The following is an 18,014-nucleotide window of genomic DNA, read 5'->3' as shown; positions in this document are numbered from 1 at the left end:
AGAGAAGACCTTTCAATATTTCTTTTAGGATAGGTTTAGTATTGCTGTATTCTTTTAGTTTTTGCTTGTCTGAGAAATTCTTTATTTCCCCTCCTATTCTGAATGATAATCTTGCTGGGTAGAGTATTCTAGGTTGCAGATTTTTCCCTTTCAAAACTTTGAATATATTTTGCCACTCTCTTCTGACCTGCAGCGTTTCTGTAGAGAAATCAGCTGATAGCCTTATGGGAGTTCCCTTGTAATTAACTATTTGTTTTTCTCTTGCTGCCTTTAGAATCCTCTCTTTATCTTTAACTTTTTCCATTTTTATTAGAATATGTCTTGGTGTAGGTCGGTTTGGGTTCTTCTTGTTTGGGACCCTCTGTGCTTCTTGTATCTAGATATCTGTTTCCTTCTTTAGGTTTGGGATTTTTTCAGCCATAATTTCTTCAAATACATTTTCAGTACCCTTTTCTCTTTCTTCTCCTTCTGGAATCCCTATTATGCATAGATTGGCATTCTTTATATTATCCCATAGGTCTCTTATATTGCTTTCTTTTTTTTTTCATTTGGTTTTCTCTCTGCTGTTTTGATTGGGTAATTTCCATTATTCTATCTTCCAGATCCCTTGTCCCTCAGTGGACAAGCATATCAGGCTGGCGAGTGCCGGGTGGTGACACCAACCATCTGTGCAGGTTTCTCTCTGCTTTGCCCTCTGCAAATCGGTTGCTGCACTCTCCTCTGAGGCTCTAAAGCTCCCCCTCTGTTCTGGCTGATCTCCCCGCCAGTGACGTGACTTCCCAGTGTGTGGAAACTTTTCCTCTTTCACAGCTCCCTCCTGGGGGCACAGGTCCCATCCTGATTCCTTTCTCTCTTTTTTTTCTCTTTTCTTTTGTCCTACCAAGTTATGTGGAGATTCTCTTGCCCTTTTAGAAGTCTGAGGTCTTCTGTCAGCATTCATTAGATGTTCTGTGAGAATCATTCCACATGTAGATGTATTTTTGATGTATTTGTGGCAGAAGGTGAGCTCCCCATCCTATTCCTCTGCAATCTTGATCCGATTGATGACCCATACTTGTTATTTTTTGTTTTTGTTATTTTTTAGTCGCACGTCTCCTAAGGTGCCTGCCAAAACCCACAGATTCTGAGATCCCAAACCCAGAGAGGTGGACCTGAGAATCTATACAGTATTCTAGAGCAATGCTTTCCAGACCTTTCTTTCCATAACAGTCACCTGAGAGAAAGTAATCTGAGAGAAAGTAATCTTCAGGGTCCCACCCTATACCACTAAATTCACAATTGCCATGGGAAGAGCCTAGGTAGCTGTACCTTGGAAAAAAAATGTCTCAGGTGATTACTGGGAAACACTGTCCAAGAACAGTGATTCCTAGCTCTGGCATAGGTGGGAATCAGTCAACCACAGAGGCATCCATCTGACCTGCACTCTTTTATCCCACCCACTCTCTTCTGCTGCTTTCTTCTTTCCTCTGTGCTTCTCTGTCACCCCAAGTGAGAGTTGTATCTCAATTGCCTTCTTCCCTAGCATGCTGGATGGGAAAGGCAACACTGGACCATTATTTTAAGCATGTCACTGAACGTGAGAAAGAAATGGTAGTTCCTTTGTTCCAGAAACAAAACAGAAACTGAAACCTGGAACTCTTGAACAGCTGCCATTGGTGTGTGGTGGTGTGTGGGGAGAGGGCAGTATTCTAAAACCCAGGGGCTTGGATTTTAATGCTCTTACAGAGGCAGAGACTTGGGCTGCTGTAGATGGGAAGTTGAGAGTGAGACCACTTAACTCGTCGTAAGCCAAGACTCTCAAAAAGATTGGACTAGAAAAAAAAGTTCACACACCATCATATCTGTCTAGGTGCTGGGTAGACAAAAAAACTTCCCTAAGAATTAGTAATCATAGAGTTATGTCGATCATTAAATAATATGTATTTTCTTAAAACATGCAAGGAACATTTGTATAATAAAAGCTGGCCACTTACCAGGCCACAAAGCAAGTCCTGCCATATACCAAAGAAGCAATAGCATACAGATGATGTTTTCTGACCAAAATACAACAGTCAAAAAAATAAGAAATAACAAAAATATAGCAAAAGTTATTATGAATAATTCATGGGACAAAGAAGAAATCATAATAAAAACTGCAAAGCAGTTAGAATCAAGTCAACAGTAAAACACCAGATACCACAACTGTGGGATATAGCTAACGTAGTGCTTAGAGATACATTTATAATCTTAAGTACAGTCATTAGAAATCAAGAAGAATTTCAAACAGAACTTCTGCCTCCAAGAAGATGGACTAGATATACTTGCCTCTATTCCTCTCATAACTATAAACCCTGGACATTATTTATATAACAGACTCTGAAAGGTAGAAAGAAGAAAGAAATGAGACTTGAGGAAAGACAGTGTGAGTTCCTTGGGTTTTCTTTTTGCCTCATATATCCCAAACTGTTTGCTGAAGAAGCCAGCAACCTGGAAACAAACATGGGTACAGATCAAACCAACCAACCAACCACAAAAGTCTGCTCTCTCTCATCAAAAGACCAGGAAGGGGGGCAGCCTAGCATGACAGAAAACATTCAGACAGAACCTGCTCTACTCCAGTCAAAGGCCCAGAAAGAAAAACTGGGGCCCCGCCCACACCCAAGCCAAGCGGGGAACCTAGGCTTACACACGCACAAAGCTGAAATAGCATGCCTCAACACCCTCCTTGAGTGGTGTCAGAGAAGACCAAGTAGGAAGCCAGGGCTTTTGTTCTCTATCGTAATGACACCCCTCTCTCAACATGTGTTTTTTGTTTTTTGGTTTTTTCCCTTTGGCCATGCCATGCAGCCTGCGGGATCTTAGTTCCCTGACCAGAGATTGAACCTGTGCCCAGGCAGTGAAAGCACCGAGTCCTAATCACTGGACTGCCAAGGAATTCCCTCAACATGTGGTTTTAATGGAGACCACACGGGGAGCCAGGGCTTCTGCCCCAATCTGGCAGTAATGAGGTGCTCCTCCACTGCCCACTGGGGTGTGTCAAATGGGGTCTAGTGTAAAATCAAAACTCACCATCACCTAGTGGGAATGCATCTACACCCACTGTAGTATCAGTAGAGAACAAGTAAGGAATCAGAGCCCCCATGTCCCCTCAGCAGTACGGAGGAGCTGCCCCACTCAGGTATTAATGGAGATTGAGTGGGGAACCTAGACTTGTCTCCACCTGAAAATAATGAGGCATTGCCTCTCCCCTTCCTGTGTAGGAGTGGTGTCAAAAAATGCCAGCAAAAAAGAAGGTTTAAGTATGATTCAGAGTTTCATAGCATAATATAAAAATTCCAGGTTTCATTTGAAAATCACTCATTATACTAAGAACTGGAAGATCTCAAACTGAATGAAACAAATAATCAGTAGATGCTAACACCAAGATGATAGATATGTTAGAATTATTAGACAAAGATTTTAAAGAAGCCATGATAAAAATGCTTCAATGAGCAATTGTAAACATGTTGGAAACAAATGAAAAAACAATAGATAAACTCATAGGGGAAATAGAAAGTCTCAGTAAGAAATAGAAGATATAAAGAAGAATCTAGTAGAAATTTTAGAACTGAAAAAATACATTAACTGCTGTGAAAAGCTCAGTGAATGGGCTTAACAGCAGAATGGAGGAAAAAGAGGAAAGAATCAGTGAACTGGAAGATAGAACAATAGAAATTACTCAATCTGAGTAATGTAGAAGAAATAGACTAAAAGAACATGAACAGAACTTCAGGGTCCTTTGGGACTATGCCAAAAGATTTAACAGTGTTATTGGAGTATCCAAAGGAGAGAAGAAAGAGAGTGAGGCTGGAAAAGTGTTCAAAGAAGTTAAGCCTGAAAACTCCCCAAATTTGGCTAGAGACATAAACCTACAGATTCAGGAAGCTGAGCAAAGTCCCAATAGGATAAACCCAAAAGAAATCTGTACTAAGAAACACCATAGTAAAACTTCTGAAAACTAAAAACACAGAAAAAAAAATTGAAAGCAGGGGAAACCAACTACAAAGGTACCAGTTTCTCATCAGAAAATATGGAGGTCCAAAGGAAATGGAACAATATTTACAAAGTGGTAAAAGAACTGTTCACCTAGAATCAAATACCTAAATAAAAGATATGAAGTGGAAATCAAGATATTCTCAAATGAAAGAAAACTAAGAATTTGTCACCAGAAGACCTACCCTAAAAGAATGGTTGAAGGAAGTTCTCTGAACAGAAAGGGAATGATAAAAGAAAGAACCTAGAAACATCAGGAAAGAAGAAAGAATATGGTAAGCAAAAATTTGGACAGATAAAATAAGCTTTCCTTCTCCTTGAGTTTTCTAAATTGTGTTTGACACTTGAAACAAAGTATAGCACTATCTGATGTGGTTCTGTATATTGAGAAAGTATTTTTGGCAGTTATAAACAGGGAGGGCAAGGGGACATAAAGGGAGGTAAGGTTTCTATACTTCATTTAAACCAGTGAAATGATGACATCAGTAGATTGTAATAAATAGTATATATATGATGCAATACCTATAGCAATGACTAAAACATCTATACAAAGAGATATATTCAAAAGTATTATAGATAAATAAAAATGGAATTCTAAAGAATGCTCAGGTAATCCAGAGGAAGGCTGAGAAAAGAAAACAGAGAAATGAAAAAGAGAGGACAAACAAAACCCAGCAGACTTAAGCCCTAATATATTAATAATTACATTAAATATATCAAGACACAGAGATTACAGATTCGATAAAGAAATACACTATATACTAGAAACTCAAAATATAACCATATGGTAAGGTAAAAAGTAAAAGAATAGAGAAAGATATATCTACATAAATATAAAACTACAAAACATTGCTGAAGGAAATGAAAGATGACACAAATAAATTGAAACATATCACATGTTCATGGATCGGAAGATTTAGTATTGTTAAAATGTCAGTACTTCTCCAAGTGATCTACAGATTCAGTGCAATCCCTATAAAAATTCCAAAGACATTTTTTGCAGAAATAAAAAAAAAAACTTTCTATAATTCATATGAAATCTTAAGAGACCCCAAATATCCAAAACAGTCTTAAAAAAGAACAAAGTTGGGGGTCTCATACTTTGTTTTCAAAACCTACTACAAAGCTACAGTAATCAAAACAGGGTGATATTGGCAGAAACAGAGACATACAGAGCAGTGGAATAGAATAGAGAGCTGAGGAATAAACCCTAACATATATGGTCAAATGATTTTTGACAAGGATGCCAAGACCATCCAATAGGGAGGGTAAGTCTTTTCAACTAATAGTGCTAGGAAAACTGGATATCCACATGCAAAAGAATGAAGTTGGACTCTTACCTAACACCACATTCAAAACTTAATGCAAAAATGGATCAAGGACCTAAATGTAAGTTCTAAAACAATAAAGCACTTAGAAAAAAAACATAGGTCAAAACTTCATCATATTAGATTTCGCAGTGACTCTTGGATAGGATAGCAAAGGCACAGGTAACAAAAGAAAAAAATGGACAAATTGAATTTCATCAAAATTTAAAACTTTAGGGCTTCCCTGGTGGCGCAGTGGTTGAGAGTCCGCCTGCCGATGCGGGGGACGCGGGTTCGTGCCCGGGTCCGGGAGGATCCCACGTGCCGCGGGGCGGCTGGGCCCGTGAGCCATGGCCGCTGAGCCTGCGCGTCCGGAGCCTGTGCTCCGCAACGGGAGAGGCCGCAGCAGTGAGAGGCCCATGTAACGCAAAAAAAAATAAAATAAAAAAATAAAAATTTAAAACTTTAGGGCATCAAAAGACACTATCCACAGAGTAAAAAGGCAACCCACAGAATGGGAGAAAATATTTACAAATCATATCTGATAGGGGGTTAAAATCCAGAATACATAGAGAACTCCTAAAATTCAATACCAAAAATACCCCGAACAACCTAATTCAAAAATGGGGAAAGGATTTGAATACACTTTTCTCCAAAGATGATCTACAAATGGCCAGTAAACACATGAAAAAATAGTCAACATCACTAATTAGGGAAATGCTAACCAAAAATACGAGATACAATCTCATACCCATTAAGATGGCTTCTGTCAAACAGAAAACAAATGTTGGCAAGGATGTAGACACATCGGAACCATTGTGTACTTTTGGTGGGACTGTAAAATGGTATGGTTACTGTAGGAACTGGTGGTTCCTCAAAAAATTAAAAATAGAATGACCGTATGATCCAGTGATTTCACTTCTGGGAATATATACAAAAGAATTGAAAGGGTCTCAAAGAGATACATGTACACTTATGTTCATAGGAGCATTATTCACAAAAGGTAAAATGTGGAAGCAATCCACGTGTCCATTGACAGATGAATGGATAAGCAAAATGTGATATATACATAAAGTAGAATATTGTTCAGCCATAAAAGGAAGGAAAGTCTGACATCTGCTATAACATGGATGAACTTTGAGAACATTATGTTAAGTGAAATAAGCCAGTCATGAAAGACAAGTACTGTATGATTTCACTTATATGAGGTACCTAGAGTAGTCAAATGCATAGGGATAGAAAGTATCCTGGTGATTTCCAGGGGGAGGGGAATATGGGGAGTTATTGTTGAACAGGTATAAAGTTTCTATTTTAGGGGCTTCCCTGGTGGCGCAGTGGTTGAGAGTCCGCCTGCTGATGCAGGGGACACGGGTTCGTGCCTCGGTCCAGGAGGATCCCGCATGCCGCGGAGCGGCTGGGCCCGTGAGCCATGGCCGCTGGGCCTGCGCGTCCGGAGCCTGTGCTCCGCAACGGGAGAGACCACAACAGTGAGAGGCCCGCATACCGCAAAAAATAAATAAATAAATAAATAAAGTTTCTATTTTAGAAGGTGAAAAGAGTTATGGAGATGGATAGCTGTGATGGTGGCACAAAAATGTGAATATACTTAATACCACTGGACTGATACTTAAAAATGGTTAGGATGATCAACTTTATGTAATGTGTATTTTAAAAAAATTTTTTAAAGATATAAAAAGGAATATTCTGCCATTACTCTTGAAAACTTTGATAAAATGGACAATTTAGAGAACGTAAAGAAATGGAAGACACATCAAAAGAGTGAAGGAGACTTAAGAGACACCAGCTAATCACAATGTGTGGACCTTATTTGGATCCTGATTCAAGCATTCAAAGAAAATGCTGTTGAGAGATATGAGGTGGAACAAAAGGAAAGGCATACCATGTTAAACAGGAATGCTCAACATAACAAATATGTCATTCTCCCTCAGTTTATCTATAAGTTTAACATGATCTCTATAAATCTGCCAACATTATTTTTTTAAATTATAGAATGCTTACAGAAAAAAGTTTTTTTTTTAATTTATATTTTATTTATTTATTTTTGGCTGCATTGGGTTCTCATTGCTGCACATGGGCTTTCTCTAGTTGCTGCGAGCGGGGGCTACTCTTTCCTGTGGTGCGCGTCCTTCTCATTGCAGTGGCTTCTCTTGTTGCGGGGCACGGGCTCTAGGCACACGGGTTTCAGTAGTTGTGGCACACGGGCTCTAGAGCGCAGACTCAGTAGTTGTGGCACATGGGCTTAGTTGCTCTGTGGCATGTGGTATCTTCCTGGACCAGGGATCGAACCCATGTCCCCTGCATTGGCAGGAGGATTCTTAACCACTGCACCACCAGGGAAGTCCCCAGAAAAAAGTTTTTTTTTTTCTTTTTTTTTTTTGCGGTACGCGGGCCTCTCACTATTGTGGCCTCTTCCCTGTGGAGCGCAGGCTCCGGACGCGCAGGCTCAGCGGCCATGGCTTACGGGCCCAGCCGCTCTGCGGCATGTGGAATCCTCCCAGACCGGGGCACGAACCCACATCCCCTGCATCGGCAGGCGGACTCTCAACCACTGTACCACCAGGGAAGCCCAGAAAAAAGTTTTTAAAGTAAGAAAAATCAAGAATTTCTGAAAAAGTTAATGAGGGATTATTAATCCCTCATATTAATCCTACATGACAGTAAAACATAGTGTAAGACCATAATAAGAGAATGAGGTGTTTGTACATGCAGAGACTTACAGATTATTAGGACAGACTAGCAGGTCCAGAGATCGTCACCAATGCTTCTGGTAAGTTAGCATCTGATTAAGATGACATTTCACATCAGTAGGGAAAAAGATGGTCTATGTAATCAATGGTGTAAGGACACCTGGGTAGCTCTCTGGAGAAAGATGTAACTAATATCTCAGAATTACACCAAAATAAATTCTAGGTGGATAAAAGTGTGTACAAAGTTAAACCATTTAAGTATGTACCATAAGAAATCATGGAATTAAAACAAATAAACATAGGGACTGGGGACTTCCCTGGTGGTCCAGTGGTTTAAGAATCCTTCCAGTGCAGGGGACATGGGTTCAATCCCTGGTCAGGAACTAAGATCCCACACGCCACGGGGCAGCTAAGCCCGTGTGCTGCAACAACTGAGTCCACACACTATAGAGACCAGGTGCCACAGCTAGAGAGAAGCCCCCACGCCACAACGAAGATATTGCGTGCCACAACAAAGACCTAATGAATCCAAATAAATATATAAATAAATAAATATTTTTTAAGAAAATGAAAAAGGGACTTTCCAGTTCCTTCTTTATTGTATTTTATTTTTAAAATTTATTTATTTTTGGCTGTGCTAAGTCTTCATTGCTGCACGTGGGCTTTCTCTAGTTGTGACAAGCGGGGGCTACTCTTAGTTGTGGTGCACAGGCTTCATGTTGTGGTGGCTTCTCTTGTTGGAGAGCACAGGCTCTAGGCGCTCAGTCTTCAGTAGTTGTGTCAGGTGGGCTCAGTAGTTGTGGCTCACAGGCTCTAGAGTGCAGGCTCAGTGGTTGTGGCACATGGGCTTAGTTGCTCCACGGCGTGTGGGATCTTCCTGGGCCAGAGCTCGAACCTGTGTCCCCTGCATTGGCATGCGGATTCTTAACCACTGCACCACCAGGGAAGTCCCAGATGGTGATTTTTAGTCTTTCCTAAAATTGCTTGAGGGAATCATGACCAGTAATTTCTTATACATGAAATAGAATAGAAAATACCTAAGGATTTTGAGCTAAGGATGAATATTACATGAAACTTTGTTATAATCATATGTATCAGTAAGTTTATACATGTGTGTACATGATTATGATGTAAAAATCCTTTTTAAAAATAATTTGCATGCAAAAAGATTAATAAGTCACTGAGGAGATCCAGTATCTTCCACTAGAAGTCACTAGTAATGGTGCCTTCTCGAGTTTCAAGTTCATTTCTCTTAACTTGAATTTCTCTGACAATGCTTTGTTTGTTGCACCTTGGTTATCTGATGTGTAAGCTAGACATGTTCTCATTTTCTTTGTTTTGATTTTTCTAGTAACGATGACTGAAGTTTTACCAAAGGAAAAGAAACAGAAGGAGGAGAAGACCATGATTCTTGGTCAAGCTGTGGTGGACCTTCTTCCTTTACTGGAAGGTCAGATGTGTGATTTGCTCAAAAGCAGAAATAACAAAGCTCATAAAACTTAGTTCCAGAGAAGTGCAAAAATCAGCCTCAGTGAGTTTGAGGGATTCACTGAAAGATGAGCACAGTTATTTCTGCCTAACCCTTCCTTCTTTGGCTTGACTTGGCCTTCTTTTTGCAGGAGAGAGTTTGTTTGAAACGATGGTCCCATTGCACCCTGTGCCAGGCTCGCCCTTGGAACCTCTTCGATCAGGTGTTAAGGTAATCAGAGTTTTAACTCTTAACATATCAGCCTGATATTCAGTCAAGCCTGTCTGCTCTTAAGGTTAAAGTTAGTTGAGTCCAATTCATCAGGCACCTTCTTTTCACAGGCACACATGGTGCTAGATTCTGGGAGGTGAATAAGGCAGACTCTTACTTTAGGAGTTCATAATCTACACATCAGAGGTTATGACCAGTGTGATTAAATGGTGGGTTGGACACAGAGTAGGTATCTGTTACTTTGCCCAGGGGTAGATGCAGGGAAGGCTTAACTATGGAAATGCCTCTTTAACTATGACCTGTTGAATTAAATTAAATAGTATATGAATGCATCTAACACACTTTCTGGCATGGTAGCCTGCTTCTGGTCGTTGGAGGAGGGGAAGCATGAATTGGTAGGCTGTGTTACTGGTTTGCGTTCTGGACTTTGTTTCCCAGTTCCTCCTGGGATCAGTAGCTTCTTGGGGCACTGCTTTTGCCACTCTTGTGCAAGTACACTCACTCTCAGCAGATACCACAGCTGTCTTCAGTTTTGCACAAGTAAGGCCCAACTGCTCCAACTATTCTGAATGCAGTTCCTTACTTAACCGTTGATGTAGGCCCCTTCCTGATTCTTGTTGATTCTGACCTTCGAGCTGCCACAATCCACTCCTACATCTGCTGTGATTTTCTTTCTCCTTCTCTTATTTTAGGATGTGATTGGTTTCTCCTAGGTTTTTTGGTAGATCTGATTTAATTTGCTTTCTGTCTTTCAATGATTCCTAAAAATGTGTAGTCCAGTGATGGCATTTCTTGTTTTCCAGGGCTATTGTAGCTTTTTTTTTTTTTTTTTTTTTTTTTTTTTGGTACGCGGGCCTCTCACTGCTGTGGCCTCTCCCGTTGCAGAGCACAGGCTCCGGACGCACAGGCTCAGTGGCCATGGCTCACGGGCCCAGCCGCTCTGCGGCATGTGAGATCCTCCCGGACTGGGGCACGAACCTGTGTCCCCTGCATCGGCAGGTGGACTCTCAACCACTGCGCCACCAGGGAAGCCCTATTGTAGCATTATTGTTTTATTGGATATAAAGATAATCATTTAATATCCTTCCGTCATTCCATGTGATTTGTGCTGGAAAGAGGTAGATATCTGGGCTCAATCTGCCTTCCTTAGTCCAGTATCCCAGTCTATGTACTGTTGATTTCCCTTAGATCTTATAGAAGAAGAGAAGGGAAGGGCTCTAGCTTAGGATAAGGTTCTCTTCTTGGCTTGATCTCTCTAACTCATGGGACCTAAAAAAAGCTATTTGAATCCTCTGTATGGAAATAATTAAACCTGACCTCCTTACCTTGAGCAATGATGTGAGGTTCAAATGAGATAATGTGAAAAAAGGGAGGCCTCTGGCATTTTCAAATGTCTGCGTAATTTTATTCTTTTACAGCAGTGCAGTCTTGAAGTTAAAGTATTTGTGGCGGAGCCCTTATTGACCGCAGCCCAGATCTCAGGAGGCAATCTCCTGAAGGTCACATTGGAGGCTGCCTACTCTGTGCCTGAATCCTTCATTCCAATGGGGCTGCTTCAGAACTACATCGTTGCTCTGCAAGTTCCATCAGCTGGAGAGGTAAAGACTTACAGCAAGATATTTATAGAGATTTAAACACTCATATGGTCATCTCTTCCTCACCTTCTAAGATTTCATTCAAAGCAGGCTCTGTTAATGGCTGAGATTTATTTTAGGCTCAAAAAAAAAAGTTTACTTCTGTTTTATACATGCATGACAATTTTTGGATGTAGTATTTCTACACAGATTACTTTTTTGCATATATTTTGTAGATTTTATATAATGTACTTTATTATACAAAACTTTCTTTTAATTCCAGGTTATTTTCTTAGTCCAGATTTCTATAGAATGCTTGTGTATGGGTCTTTTGAGGCTCTTGAGATTTCCAAATTGCTTGCTAAAAAAATGTAATTAGGGGGCCTCCCTGGTGGCGCAGTGGTTGAGAGTCCGCCTGCCGATGCAGGGGATGCGGGTTCGTGCCCCGGTCTGGGAGGATCCCATATGCCGCGGAGCGGCTGGGCCCGTGAGCCATGGCCGCTGGGCCTGCGCGTCCGGAGCCTGTGCTCCGCAACGGGAGAGGCCACAACAGTGAGAGGCCCGCATACTGCAAAAAGAAAAAAAAAAAAAATGTAATTAGGGGCTTCCCTGGTGGCACAGTGGTTGAGAGTCCACCTGCTGATGCAGGGGACACGGGTTTGTGCCCCAGTCTGGGAAGATCCCACGTACCACGGAGCGGCTGGGCCTGTGAGCCATGGCTGCTGAGCCTGCACGTCCGGAGCCTGTGCTCCGCAACGCGAGAGGCCACAACAGTGAGAGGCCCACGTACCTCAAAAAAAAAAAATGTAATTAGTTAATACTCTTACCTGCTTTATTGCCATTTTACATTTTTCGTATAGAAATCTCCAATTCTCCTTCACCATTTAACATTCCCACCTGCAGTGCACAAGGGTTCCAATTTCTCCACATTTACCAACACTTGTTATTTTCTGTTTTTTGATAATAGCTATCCTAATAGATGTGAAGTAGCATCTCCTTGTGTTTTTGATTTGCATTCCCCTAGTGACTAATGGTGTTGAGCATCTTTTCATGTGCTTATTGGTCATTTGTATATCTTCTTTGGGGAAATGTCTATCCAAGTCCTTCACCCATTTCTGAATTGGGTTGTTTGTCGTTTTGTTGCTGGAGTTTTAGGAGTTCTCTATATATTTTAGCTATTACTCCCTTATTAGATATGTGATTTGCAAATATTTTCTCTCATTCTGTTGGTTGCCTTTTTTACTCTGATTAGTGTCTTTTTTAAAATAAATAATTTATTTATTTGGCCGTGCCGCATCTTAGTTGCGGCACAAAAATTCTTCATTAGGTTGCCACATGTGAGATCTTTTAGTTGTGGCATGTGGAATCTAGTTCCCTGACCAGGGATTGAACCCTGGCACCCTGCATTGGGAGCATGGAGTCTTAGCCACTGGACCACCAGGGAAGTCCCTGGTTAGTGTCTTTTGATACCCCAAAATTTTAAATTCTGATGAAGTTCAATTTGTCCATTTTTTTCTTTTGTTGTCATAACCAAGAAATCATTGCCAAATCTGATGTCACGAGGCTTTTCCCCCTGTGTTTGCGTGTAAGAGTTTTATAGTTTTAGCTCTTATGCTTAGGCCTTTGATCCATTTTGAGTTAATTTTTGTATATGGTGTTAGGTAAGAACCAACTTCTTTCTTTTGCACGTGAATAACTAGCACCTGCTTAGCACCATTTGTTGAAAAGACTGTCCTGTCCCTATTGAATGGTCTTTTTTAAAAAAAATAAATTTATTTATTTTATTTATTTAATTTTGGCTGCATTGGGTCTTTGTTGCTGCACATGGGCTTTCTCTAGTTGCGGTGAGCGTGGGCTACTCTTCATTGTGGTGAGCGAGCTTCTCATTGTGGTGGCTTCTCTTGGTACGAGCATGGGCTCTAGGTGTGCAGGCTTCAGTATTGTGGCACGTGGGCTCAGTAGTTGTGGCACATGGGCTCAGTAGTTGTGGCACGTGGGCTCAGTAGTTGTGGCTCATGGTCTCTAGAGCGCAGGCTCAGCAGTTGTGGCACACGGGCTTAGTTGCTCTGCAGCATGTGGGATCTTCCCGGACCAGGGCTCTAACTTGTGTCCCCTGCATTGGCTGGCAGATTCTTAACCACTGTGCCACCAGGGAAGCCCTGAGTGGTCTTGGCATCCTTAATTTTGACAATTTTTGCTGGCATTGGTTTTGTTGTTTTTTTTTTGAGGAGGAGATTTTCAAAGATTCTTACTCTGCTATTCTAGAAATGCCCCTCCTTCACAGAAGTTTTAAAACTTAACCCAAAGAACTAGAATAGTTGAGTTACAGGTTATGCCAATTTTACTTTTTATAAGAGACTACAAAATTGCTTTCCATAGTTGTACAAATTTACACTTCCATCAGCTATGTATAAGAATACCATTCTTTTCACAATGCTGTCAACACAATATTTTCAGACTTTGACTTTGCCAATCTACAGTTTAAAATGGTATCTCACTGTTTTAATGTGCATTTCACTTATTATTAATGATTTTTAGCATGTTTTTATTTAAATGTTGGATTTTTGAATTTCCCTTTCTATAAATTGTCTGTTTATAACTTTATCAATTTTCTATTGCAAGTATATTTTAGATAAATTACAGATATGAAAATGCCTATATTTTTAGCCCTTTGTCAGATTTGTTTGTTTTTTAAAAGATAATTTTTTAAAAGGTACATCATGATTCTCACATAAATATAAAATGATGTAAAGGGTTTAAACCAGTTCAGAGGAGAATCTGGGGACTTCCCTGGTGGTCCAGTGGCTAAGACTCTGTGCTCCCAGTGCAGGGGACCCGGGTTCTATCCCTGGTCAGGAAAGTAGATCCCACATGTGGCAACTAAGAGTTTTCATCCCACAACTAAAGATCCCACATGCCACAATGAAGATCCCACATGCTGCAACTAAGACCCAGCCCAGCCAAATAAAGAAATATTTTTTAAAAAGTAGAATCTGAACAAATGACCCATATATACAAGCAACTAGGAATCTTGAAATATATTTGCTAATAATTCAAAACTTATCAGCCATAGTGCAATAATCAATTATATGTCCACTGGACAGAATACATGTCCATATCTATGGACAAGAATAATTTGCATTATTATCAATTTTCTATAAATTATGGAATTATAAAATAGCAGCAAGACAATGAAGGACACAGGCCCCTCTTTAGAATCAGATAATCACAGAAAGATCTGTTAGACAACACCTGGCATTCCATTGAAAAGACACTTCAGTAATCTTTTTTTGTCCACTTCAAAGTCTTTCACAAAATTTCCTGATATATGGTATTTATTTCTATAGAAAGACTATCCCATTTTCTTCAAGAATGGAACTCTGAAGCTTGGAGGGGAAAGAGAACCTGTTCCTCGGCCCAAAAAATGGCCTATTGCCAACATTCTGGCTCCAGGAGCTAATAACATTCCTGATGCTTTCATCGTTGGTGGGCCCTATGAGGAAGAAGAAGGGGAACTCAACCATCCTGAGGTGAGAGAATTAGGCGGGTTTGGTGATAATCTCAGTGCACTGATATATGATAAAACATATGTTTACAGTTTGTAAATCACTGTAATTCATATACATCCATCACCTCTTAAAATAAAACAAGTGTATGTCAAAATAAAACAATTATCTATAAAGTTCTGATTAAAATATTTCCTGACTTCTTAAGTCTAACAAACAAAATAATTGATTTAATTTATATTTATTCTTTATTTTATTTGAGATTTATTTATTTATGAGTAGGTTATAATACAGTTACAGGTCAAAATAAAACATTAAGAGATATGCAGTTAAAGTCTCCCCCCTCCTCCATGTCTCTTCTTCCTAATTCCTTCCCAGATCATCACCCTGGTAGTTAACCTTTGTTATAGTTTCTTGTGTTTCCTTCTGGTTTCATTTTTATGCATATAAAAGCAAAAGTAAATAGTCAAAAGAAGACTCAGAGGCGAAAACATTTAGAAAAGTAAAGTTTCCTCGTAAAGGATGCAAGAGAGTCAGATTTCAGAAAGACTGGCTCAAAGACATCAGTGTAGTACAAGTCAGGGATCAAATTATTTTTCTTTAGGGAGTCCAGATTTATAGGAAGTATTCAAAGTCTTGCTGTTTTCAGATCTAGAACCTGTCAAGAAGACTCTGCTATTTTTGCTTTATCTCAAGTGTGAAATGTTTATTTATTTATTTTTAATTGAGTATATATAAAGTGCTTAATCATATTGGAAGTAGGGAAAACGTGTTTTTTCTTCACATACTCATACACACGTATACCTACACGTATTCTTTCCCTATCATTTTTTTTTTTCACAAATGGTGGCATACTCACACACTTCTGCAACTTGCTTTTTTCGCTTTATAGTGTATCTTGGAGATTTTTTCCACATTCTTTTTCTTTATTTATTTGTACTTGTATAACAGAGCAGGACCCTATGGGGCCTTCTGGGGACAGGCCTTTCCCCCAAATCCTCTGCTTTAGCTCCTCTCTGAAGTACCTAGATAATAATATTTGATGCACATTTCCTGAGTTGTTTTACAGATGTGAAAACCCCTCACCAAATGGAAGATGACCATGAGCATATAGGCCCAGGCCTCCTGGAGCCTAAGTACTGAAAATGTTAACCCCTGTGACACCACCCTATTCCCTCACCATCAGCCAATCAGAGAATTGTGCATGAGCTGATCACATACCTTGCGACCCCCCTGCCCTCCACATGCCGGGCTTTTAAAAATTTTTGCTGAAACCCTTCAGGAAGCTTAGGGTTTTTAGGGCATGAGCCACCCGTATCCTTGCATGGCCCTGCAATAAACCTTTCTTTCTTTGCTCCAAACTCCAACGTTTTGGTTTGTTTGGCCTCGCTGATCGTTCGGCACACAAACTTAGGCTAACACTTGCTTTATGATATACTTTTTTTAAAGTATAGACATACTTTAACTTGCTTAACTAGTCTCCTGTTGGTGGACATTTCAGTTGTTGAAATTATTCTTTTCTTTTTTTTTTTTTTTTTTTTTTTTTTTTCCTGATTTTTTTTTTTTATTTTGTTGTTGCTTTATAACAAATTTAATCAGTTATACATATACATATGTTTCCATATCCCCTCCCTTTTGCGTCTCCCTCCCACCCTCCCTATCCCACCCCTCCAGGCGGTCACTAAGTACCGAGCTGATCTCCCTGTGCTATGCGGCTGCTTCCCACTAGCTATCTACCTCACGTTTGGTAGTGTATATATGTCCATGCCGCTCTTTCACTTTGTCACAGCTTACCCTTCCCCCTCCCCATATCCTCAAGTCCATTCTCTAGTAGGTCTGTGTCTTTATTCCTGTCTTACCCCTATGTTCTTCATGACATTTTTTTTTCTTAAATTCCATATATATGTGTTAGCATACAGTATTTGTCTTTCTCTTTCTGACTTACTTCACTCTGTATGACAGACTCTAGGTCTATCCACCTCATTACAAATAGCTCAATTTCATTTCTTTTTATGGCTGAGTAATATTCCATTGTATATATGTGCCACATCTTCTTTATCCATTCATCCGATGATGGACACTTAGGTTGTTTCCATCTCCGGGCTATTGTAAATAGGGCTGCTATGAACATTTTGGTACATGTCTCTTTTTGAATTATGGTTTTCTCAGGGTATATGACCTAAATATAAGGCCAGACACTATCAAACTCTTAGAGGAAAACATAGGCAGAACACTCTATGACATAAATCACAGCAAGATCCTTTTTGACCCACCTCCTAGAGAAATGGAAATAAAGACAAAAATAAACACATGGGACCTAATGAAACTTAAAAGCTTTTGCACAGCAAAGGAAACCATAAACAAGACCAAAAGACAACCCTCAGAATGGGAGAAAATATTTGCAAATGAAGCAACTGACAAAGGATTAATCTCCAAAATTTATAAGCAGCTCATGCAGCTCAATAACAAAAAAACAAACAACCCAATCCAAAAATGGGCAGAAGACCTAAATAGACATTTCTCCACAGAAGATATACAGACTGCCAACAAACACATGAAAGGATGCTCAACATCTTTACTCATTAGAGAAATGCAAATCAAAACTACAATGAGATATCATCTCACACCAGTCAGAATGGCCATCATCAAAAAATCTAGAAACAATAAATGCTGGAGAGGGTGTGGAAATTATTCTTTTCTTTTTGTTCCTTCCCTCCCTCTTTCTTTCTTTCTTTCCTTCTTTCTTTTTCTTTCTTTCTTTCTCTTTCTTCATATTTTTCTACAACCTATGTTTGTCAAGAGCATAGAAAATGCTGTAAACACATTTGCAAATGTATTTTGAATGAGCTGATAATCATTAGTGGAAACATTCAATAAAGTAATTTTATAATGAGTGGTTGAATTACTTTCAGTATCTGATTCTAAATATTTTAAATAGAGATAAGGCTAGCAATATTTTAAAAACATTGTGCAGTGTCTTTTCTCATCATTGTGATTACTAAAAATTCATGCTCTTCTTACATTAATGTTTTCATTTAGATCAGATATTTTATTTTAGATATTTAGATTTTATATTCCATTTTAGTTTAGATAACTAGTTCTCAACCCTGGTTGCTCATCACAGTCACCTGGAAAGCTTTTAAAATAGTAACAATGGCCAAGCTCTAACCCAGATCAATTACATAAGAATTTACTTTTAAAATAATACC

The 18,014-nt window shown here is 39.5% G+C and overlaps 1 protein-coding gene across 1 annotated transcript in view; it reads left to right on the top strand.

Moving 5' to 3' along the window:
* Positions 1–18,014, top strand: part of CFAP70 (cilia and flagella associated protein 70) — a 93,499-nt gene that overhangs the window by 9,108 nt on the left and 66,377 nt on the right. Inside the window, exons 4-7 of the mRNA XM_082640063.1 lie at positions 9,378–9,476; positions 9,646–9,725; positions 11,144–11,323; positions 14,647–14,829. Of these exons, the coding sequence (XP_082496189.1) occupies positions 9,378–9,476; positions 9,646–9,725; positions 11,144–11,323; positions 14,647–14,829 (542 nt within the window). The remainder of the gene's footprint in view (positions 1–9,377; positions 9,477–9,645; positions 9,726–11,143; positions 11,324–14,646; positions 14,830–18,014) is intronic.

This window comes from Mesoplodon mirus (genome assembly GCF_964341445.2).
Source record: "Mesoplodon mirus genome assembly, chromosome: 2".
Classification (NCBI taxonomy): Eukaryota; Metazoa; Chordata; class Mammalia; order Artiodactyla; family Ziphiidae; genus Mesoplodon; species Mesoplodon mirus.
The sequence above is the reverse complement of the archived record's forward strand: the minus strand, read 5'-3'. Positions and strand labels throughout refer to the sequence as shown.